Source organism: Saccostrea echinata, unplaced genomic scaffold, assembly GCF_033153115.1.
Source record: "Saccostrea echinata isolate AGI-Se365-2 ecotype Australia unplaced genomic scaffold, CSIRO_AGI_Sech_v1 ptg000002l, whole genome shotgun sequence".
NCBI lineage: Eukaryota > Metazoa > Mollusca > Bivalvia > Ostreida > Ostreidae > Saccostrea > Saccostrea echinata.
Genome location: NW_026889751.1, coordinates 28,180,756 through 28,190,000, shown reverse-complemented (window position 1 = coordinate 28,190,000; position 9,245 = coordinate 28,180,756). Strand labels below are relative to the sequence as shown.

Here is a 9,245-nt window from a genome sequence, read left to right as displayed (position 1 = left end):
TAAAGATTGTTTAATGAAAATGATTTAAATATTTTTTTTCTAAAAGATGTTGTTATTGAACATAAATGGTATCTGATTCCTTGACCGTCGCAGGACGAGACATGTTTTTGGGCAAAACATTCTAGTCTTCCCATGAATGTGTAACTAATCGGGATAGTCCACTTTGGGGGTAAACAGGAAAATAAAACTTGTAGAAAATCTTACCTAAATCACTGCTTCAGTGTTACTTATCCATATGATATATAATAAGTACAATATGATATAAATACTTTCTCAAGCTCGATATTCAGGTTATAAGAACATACATTTTGAAATTTCATTGAAACCATCACCATTCGATCAATAGAAAATACATTCCGAAGGATATGCACGAATATTTACCCGTGACATTTCGCGCGAAATAATGTATCGTGATCAACCTTTCGTAGTAGACAAATGGTCTGATGCAGAAGTATATAGAAGTGCAGAAAAAGATTACATGGACATGCCTGTATATGGAATTACATGAAATAAAAAGTTGAATACATAAAGAATAAAAGAAAGTAAACAGTATCAACAGAGAATGGCTAAAGATATGAATATGAAACTTGCTGAGGTGATAGAGCATCAAATGTAGATATATTGATCGACAATTAATTTTCGTCGTTCTTACTTCCGGTCGCAAACGAAAGTGAATTCAAAACTGTTAAATTTGCAACTTTTTTGTTTTTCAATATTTTTCTTTGGGATTTACAGGGTTAATAGAGAGTCTTTTAGGAGTTTTATGTATGTTTTCATCTTTTTGATTGAAAAAGTTTGCAGAGATTTTTTTATAAAATTCACTTCCGGTCGAGTGTTTACCTGTCCTCAAAATTAGAATTTATTCTCACAATATTGCTCAGCAACAGTAAACGACTGAAGTCTAAAACTTTTAGGTCTGATAGTCAGTCATCAGTTTATTTGAATCGTGAGAAAATCTTGTATCGCCGTTACTTCCGGTCGTGACAGGAAGTGATGCAAAAAAGTGAATGGTTAATGGTAAGCTTTCTTGAATTTTCACGCTGAATTTCTTTTATCACTTTTCCAGCGTGAATTTTTGTTTTTATTTTCAGAATCGGACGGAAGACCTCTCATTGCTCGCAATGAGTTTCTAGTTAAGGTCTTCCGTCTCCACGGAAGACCTTATAGTGATTCTATTGTTTCTTATTATTATTATTCTTTTTTTTTTAGACAAAATTTTGTGCACGTGATTTCTCAAAAACTATTCAATGAATTTCTTTGAAATTTTCAGGGATAAAAGGTCTCTATATGAATTTTATATAAAATTCCGTTTTTTGGTAAATTCGGTTCCAGTGCCAAGTTATGGACAATTTCCTGATTTTAAAATGAAATTTTGTCCTCGAAGGATCTAAGGAACGGCTAAAGATATGAACTGGAGACTTGTTAGAGATGATAGGACACGACTTCTAGATTTGCAAAATTGCCTTTTCGTGCGTCGTCAGTACTTCCGGTCGCTTACGGAAGTGATCAAAGAAATCGTTATTTTTCAACTTTCTTTTTTTAAATCAATACTTACATCGCATTATTGCATCTCTTTTGTAGTTTCGAAATATGTTGGTCCCACTGGAAACAAAATCGTCAACTTCCGGTTATAAGAGAAAAACTACATAATTTCAGTATTTTTCTTTCCCATTAATATCGTTTGTAGATAAAGTTTTTGGAATGAATTTTAACGAGGTTCGCTCCTGAGCTTTTGAGCAGATTTATATCTTAACCTATATCTCAAAAATTCTGCATAAAGTTTTAATTCTTACAATAAATTTGGATTCTACAATGTCAATTAAACTATATTCAGTTAAAACTCCATGATTAAATTCCATACCAAAAGCATTAAGTGAGGAACTATATTTTGTGGCGGAAGGTTTTTTAGAAGAAAATGATCATTTTTTTTCTCTTTCGAAGTATTTAAAGTATGTTAAGTTTGGATTGCTATTTTTCCATGCAGCCTGCACACAGAGTTATTTTGTGCAGTGAACTGTTTTATACTGGTCCTAAATTATATATCAAATAAACTGTCATGAATTCTATCATCATATTTCATAAATATAGCAAATATATTGTGAAAATCAAGAAAAAAAAATCCCTATTTTAAGCTTCAAATTAGCACTATTTTAGTAATATCTAAAAATTAACATCACAGACCCCCACTTTTTATTTTATTTTCTGAATATATAAGATACTTTTAACCATTCTTCTTAAATTCAGTAAAATGTCATTACTTTCAAATGATTTTTTTTGCTTGTGAAATTTTAATGCCAGAAAAATGAAATTTTTTGAGTGCAAAAAGGTCAAATAATTGAACATGCGGAGTAATTTGAAAATTTTTTTGTTGTCACAAATTTTAATGTGTCTATTCAAGATGAAATAAGGCTGTGTTTGTTCCCATAATTTATTTGAATAAAAAATATTGGAGGAAAAACTTTAAAAATTGATTTATGTGTAAGACGTATTTACAGTGCAAAAAGGTCAAACTAAATGCCCTGTAGCGCCAAAAGAAGCGCATTGACCCCCATTTTTTGTTTTGATTTTTAATTAAGCTATGTGTATAAATTCTAAAAATATACTTGTTAAAAAATTCTCATTACTTTTGATGGCAGGATCCAACCTCCTTAAATATGTTATTCAGACTGCAAATGTCTAGTGTAGTGTCAAATATCTGTGTTAAATTAACTTCAGGTCGCGTGTTTTTCTGTCCTCAAAATGAGAAGTTGTCTGAATGAGATCTCGAAAACGGTAAGAGATTAAGACACCAAATTTATATGAGCAACAGACCTTAAGATGTAGCCAAAACCATTTGGGTTCAGAGCGTCAGCCGTCACTTCCGGTCGTCACAGGAAGTGATCAAAGAAATCGAAAATTTCAACTTTTCTTTTTTTAATTAAAAATTGCATCACTTTATTGCATCTTTTTTGCAGATTCGAAAGATGTTGGTACCACCGGAAACAAAAACGACAACTTCCGATTATAAGAGAAAAACTAAATAATTTGAGTATTTTACTTTCCAATAAATATTCTTTATAGATAAAGTACATGAAATGAATTTTAGAAATGTTATTGAGACTCCAAATGTCTAGAGTAATGTCAAATATCTTTGTAAAATTCACTTCCGGTCGCGTGTTTTTCTGTCCTCAAAATGAGAAATTGTCTGAGCGAGATCTCAAAAACAGGTAAACGATTAAAACACCAAATTTTTATGAGTAACAGACCTTGAGGAGAAGGCAAAACCATTTTGGTTAAACGCGTCAGTCGTAACTTCCAGTTGTCACAGGAAGTGATCAAAGAAATCAAAAATTTTAACTTTTCTTTTTTAAATTAATACTTGCATCACTTTATTGTATCTCTTTCGCTGTTTTGAAATATGTTAGATTCGACCGGAAACAAAAACGTCAACTTCCGGTTTTAGGTGATAAACTACGTTATTTCGATATTTAACTTTCTCATAAATATTGCTTATCGATAAAGTACTTGAAATGTTTTTATGCATTTTGTAGGTACTGCAAATGTCTAGAGAAAGGTCAGAGTTTTTTTTAAAAATTCACTTCCGGTCGCTTGTTTACCTGTCCTCAAAATTAGAATTTGTTCTTACAATAGTGTTCGGCAACAGTAAACGACTGAAGTCTAAAACTTTCAGGACTGATAGTCAGTCATCAGTTTATTTGAATCGCAAGAAAATCTTGTATCGCAGTTACTTCCGGCCGTGAAGGAAGTGATGCAAAAAAGTGAATGGTTAATGGTTAGCACGTTGGATTTTCACGCTGACGACCAGGGTTAAATCTCCAGAGTGTCTGAATTTCTTTTATCATCTTCTCAGCTTGAATTTACGTTTTTATTTTCAAAATCGGACGGAAGACCTCTCATTGCTCGCAATGAGTTTCTAGTTATTATTATTATTCTTTTTTTCTACTTTCTTCTCCGGTACTTTTTTGTCCGGGAGTGTTCTCATAGAACTACTCATCCGATTGACATGAAACCTTTTTAGGGTTAATAGGCATGTTGTGTAGGTGTTCGGAACGAAGGTCATTTTGCGCGCACATGCATGCACGTGCGCGCGCATGCAATGAGTGAAATGAATGATATACTTAATGAAGCCGTAACTTTTATATTTCTTGATGAATTGCTTTGAAACTCAAAATATAAAGATACATTAGTAGTCTAGACAAGATAAAATGGTCAAATTAGCGTGAACTCACGCGCATGCACGTGCGCTCTTCTCTGATTGGCTGATACAAAAATCTCAATAATTTCCTTGTTTTTTGACAAAATACTTTGAAATTTAGTATATAAGTATATATTATAAGGTGCTACAACATATTATATCGGAAATTTCTTGAAAACACGCGCATGCAGGTATGCTGCAATCTGATTGGTTGAAACTTTAAATGTCTATAACTCCCTTGGTTTTCCACAAAACAGGATGAAATTTACGACATGGATAGGCACATAGAGCTCCTACATTATGATACTATCAAAATTGAATGCAAGGCCATGCATGCGCGTATGCTGAATTCTGATTGGCTAATATTTAAAGGGTAACATCTCTCTTATTTTTCAATGAGATTCTTTAATATTTAACACAAATATATGTATTGTGAGACACTATAAGAAAATTAAAGTGAAAAATGTAGAAAATATGTGCAAGCACATGCGCTGAAATTTGACTGGCTAATACCCATATGGCTATATAGGAGTAGTTTTCCAACGAAATACCCTTAAAAATAAAGTGTCCATCTATATCACAAAAGTATTGTCTAATTTATTGAAGCTTGTAGGGAATGGGGCATCATAAGGGATTTGGGAGCCGTTTGGGGAACATCTGTAACGGTTCCCGTTACAATTAGCACTAGTTACATGTATTATTCATGCATTGTTTTTCCCCCACAAATATTTTGTACAAAAGTAGTTCAAGTCTGTCCAATACTGATTATTCTAAACAAATGGTGGCCCTTAAATTACATTAATATACATCTCTAAATTGTAAGAATGGCAAATATAAGTTAATAAATGTTGCCTATGTGAATGAGGTGATAGAAATTCTCACAAATTAAAAAATATATTTGTCAGATCCTGGTGAAAATCATTTTTTTTTTCCCTGTTCAAATATCTTTGAATCAAAAAAAAAAAAAAAAAAAATTTAAAACGCAATTTCTCATAAAATATCAATACCGTATAAAACACGGTTATAGCAAACGCTTATTCATGCTTACAGCGAAGTGATTTTCATTCCCCATGGTTTTAATAAAATGTTTTGTGAACTAGCTTAATGAATATAATGAATTATGTTTGTAACCAATCAAAATTATTCATCCCTGGCACTATAAGCATGTTTTACTGTACTCAAACTGATATAAATATTATATCTAGGATTAGGCCTATACAAAGAGGAATATAAAGCTTACTTTATGGGAACACGTACATCTTGGCACAAAGCTTAATCCGATAATTTTTTTCCCTTTCATTGGTGACAGTACGAGATGCTTACTAAGAGGTGAATTAAATAAAACTTTGCTGGTACGGCCAGACTCATTTATATCCAGATCACCCGAGACACAATGACATCACAAAGCTATTCTTAGGAAACAGTTACTTATATTACAAAAAATATCGGTAGAGTATATATGCACTGTTGTATATAAATAGCCTAAACTATGATTTTGTTTTTCTTAAAAGTATCTTGGTACAAATTGCCACAAACACTTCAATTTAAGTGTTTATAGGAGAGGATGCAGTTATATGATGCAATCATTCACAAAAGCATGTTCCTCTGTCTTCCAACCCACTTTACAATATCAGCCCAATGACGTCGCTACCATAATATCTGAAAAGTCATCTCAGTTCAGAGCATGTTTACGACTGTAAATATCGTATGATTCTTCATCATATGACCATTACTAAAATAGTGCAATATGATATACTAGAGGCTAAAAATAAAAAGTTGGTAAACGTTGAACCTCAATTTTACATGGTTCTATTTAAATTTTTTTAGTTGTATTTCATAAACACATGACTCACAAGTATTTAAGAAGTCTTCAAAAACAAACTATTAACTGTACTTCTACAAGTATATAAGTAAGTTAGTAAAGCATGGGCGACATACATTTATATGTAACATGTGCTTTAGGTTTGTTGTACTTAGTTAACCTGGCAAGGATAAATTTTAGGAAGGAAACTACATAAATGCATGGTTAATATACAAATACTAAAGTCTACAATTATGGGGTACCTTTGTTATTTAATGCTCACAATGAAATATGTTATCCATGTTAAATAATTATTTCTTTTGTCTTGTATTATGACACAGGAATTTAATCTGTTGAAATATTGCAGACTGAAGAATCATTTACAAGACTTAAAAGAAAATATTTTTGCTTAAAGTCAGAATAACTGTACACAGTTGCATAATAACAAATAACATTCCTTGTCTATAGTTTCACTTTCAGAACAAGCATGTCAACCTAAACTAATAGTGTCCATCTAAACTGACTATAATTTCCTGTATCATTTTTTCTACTAATATTAAATGTTTGTTAACTAAATATAGGGGAAGGAAATAAATAGGTGGGAAATGAGCTGGTATACCTTATCGCCAGGTAACCAGGAAAAGCACCCTTCACCATCTCTACTCTGTGTTAGAGACCCCTCCCCCTCTGGCCCCACCTCATGCTGGGGGGAGGGGGGGTCAGACAGATCGTGTTTAGCGGGTTCTGCCTCTGCTTTATGGGGGACTGAGGTTCGTGTGTCTTTGAAAGCAGTTCTGTTTTGAGTGCGGCGTATAGGCCTTTTCTCAGATTTTAATTCGCTGTCATTGATTGCTTTTTGCAGACTCGGTGGGAGATGGCTAAAAGGCTCCGAATAAACACGATCTTCTGCATCCAGCTGACTTCCTGTTAACATTACTCGCTCGATTCACACTAACCCTACCACTTACAAACTCGTCATCGTAATCCAGGAAGTTAAAATTTCCTTCCTTATGCTCAGCAGTTAAAATTTGAAATACAGCCATTGGCTAAAATTATAACTATTGGCGCGAAATTTAAACCCACATCTTGATCTTGAAAGGGGGGCTTCAAAGAATATATCTTTAAGTTAACAACTAGTCTAGTTGTAACGTACCAGGACTTTGGTGAATTCTAGTGAGCAACACTTACCATAACGTAGGGGGTCTGAGAGCCGCCCTAGTCCTACTTTGGGGGGGGGGGTAAAATGCAAAAAAAAAAAATTCAATTCAATTCAATTTATTGATTCACCAAACATGTTGGCATACAACCATGTTACAAACAAAATGAAAAATACAGTGTGTTTTCAGATTACTAAAACATATACTAAAGTACATACATACATGCAAGTGTACAAATCAGTGAAGTCAACTACTTTTACAACTTGAAGTTATACATAATCATTATGCAAATAGTATAAACAGTATAATATGGACAGAGATAAAAAAAAAAAAAAACTTACATTGTTCCATTTCTTGAGGACTTATGATACTACATATTGGTAATGTACTGAACGCATATATTTTTACTAAAATTTCCTGACTATTGAAATATAAGAAAAGTACTTTTGTATCACCAGGGACCTATATAGGTCCCTGGTATCACATTAATTTTTTTTTTTTTAATAAATTCATGTGACCTTTCGATTACACGATTAAATACATTATTTACATGATTATCTATAATATGTGAATAATCAAAGAGGAATAACTTATCTCAAAGTAAATTAAAATAAAAATTGTATTTCACTATAACAATGATCAATAGAGCCCCGCCCTAACTCCAGAACCTCAAGACCAAAGGCTCACAATTTAGGTATAGGCACCCTTGCTTAAATTATCGTAACCATGCATTTAGATTTGTCTGCTAAGTACAACTGTATCCTACAACATGAGTAGAGATTTCTTTTTTAAATAAGGCATTTTCTCAAAATGATAATAGAGCCCCGGCCGCCCTTACACCGGAACACCAAATCCACTAAATTTCACAATATTGGCAGAGAGCTTATATATTTCTTATACATATAATACATATAATCAGGTCAATATTTTTTCTGTTTAATGTTCAGAAGTAAAGAAGATTTTTGAAGATTGCATTAATTTTGGTGGTTTTTGCCCCTCTCTTCAGGCTCGGGGGGGGGGGGGGGGGGCACAACGACCAAGTTCACAATTTGTGTTTCCCTTTATCCGAAGATGCAAATGGTTCGAGAGAAGAAGTGAAAAAAAGTTTATGACCGACGCATATAACGACGGACAAAATCAGATCGCAACAGGTCACCTGAGTGACTCATAGCTTTTTTTTTCAAAAAAAGGGGGGGGGGGGCAGCCCCAGAAAATCAATGACAAGCAGAAACAAAAGAGGTTCCTCAAAAAACTTTGAACCAGCCCATAATCGAAATTCGTGGTGGTGGGTGGTTGAGGGTTTGACCCTACTGCAACAAAAAGTGAAGGGGATGGGACACAAACGAATTGAAAACTTTTATACTATATTGGCAGCAAAAGATTAATAGTATTCTCGTAAAAAAGTGGGATGCCCCCCACCCCCCCACTTTCCGTTCACTACGTGCCTGCAAATTTCATACTTTTATCATCAGAAGTATAAACTGTGGATAGCAGGGAAACCAGCGTGTTTGACTCACACTGTCATTCACTTCAAACTTACTATACGTTATATATATGATACACCTCCTCCTATAAACTTACACCCTGAACCATCATTGTAAAGAAGAATTAACTGCGTAAAACATTTCTATTTACTTTGTGTCGCCAAATACATTACTTGGCATTCTTTATAGAACAAAGAAAGCCTATGTGACACTGATTTTTTTCCCCTTTATCATTCTGTTCTTTTTGATGTAAAATAATTGAAATAACGCATTTTATCATGAGTTTGTTAAAAAATAAAAAACAAACAACATCAATGTCTTTTATGTTTCTGTTAAGATAAAAATATTTCCCTCTCTTGACTGATTTCTTTGAAAATAGTGTACAAATATTGATTTTGTAGTGTTCAACCGTTCATCGATTGTAATTCGTTACATGTAGAAAATAATGAAAAGAAAATAATGAAATTAAATAATGAAATGAAAATAAAGCATAAAGCTATAAATAAGGTGTTGTGATTAGACTTTATCTCAAATGCAGACCTTAAAAGAAATTAATATAGCTTAAAAATATAGAAATCCATCCTTTTTATTTTACATTTGAAATGGGT

The 9,245-nt window shown here is 33.0% G+C and overlaps 1 protein-coding gene across 2 annotated transcripts in view; it reads right to left on the bottom strand.

Moving 5' to 3' along the window:
• Positions 1-9,245, bottom strand: part of LOC133176024 (SH2 domain-containing adapter protein F-like) — a 28,617-nt gene that overhangs the window by 13,892 nt on the left and 5,480 nt on the right. Inside the window, exon 1 of one of the 2 annotated variants that reach the window (XM_061311202.1) lies at positions 6,616-6,998. The exons of the other annotated variant lie outside the window; for it this stretch is intronic. Coding sequence (XP_061167186.1) covers positions 6,616-6,930 — 315 coding nt within the window. The 5' untranslated portion in view covers positions 6,931-6,998. Of the gene's footprint in view, positions 1-6,615; positions 6,999-9,245 lie in introns of those variants that run through there. 2 annotated transcript variants of the gene reach the window in all.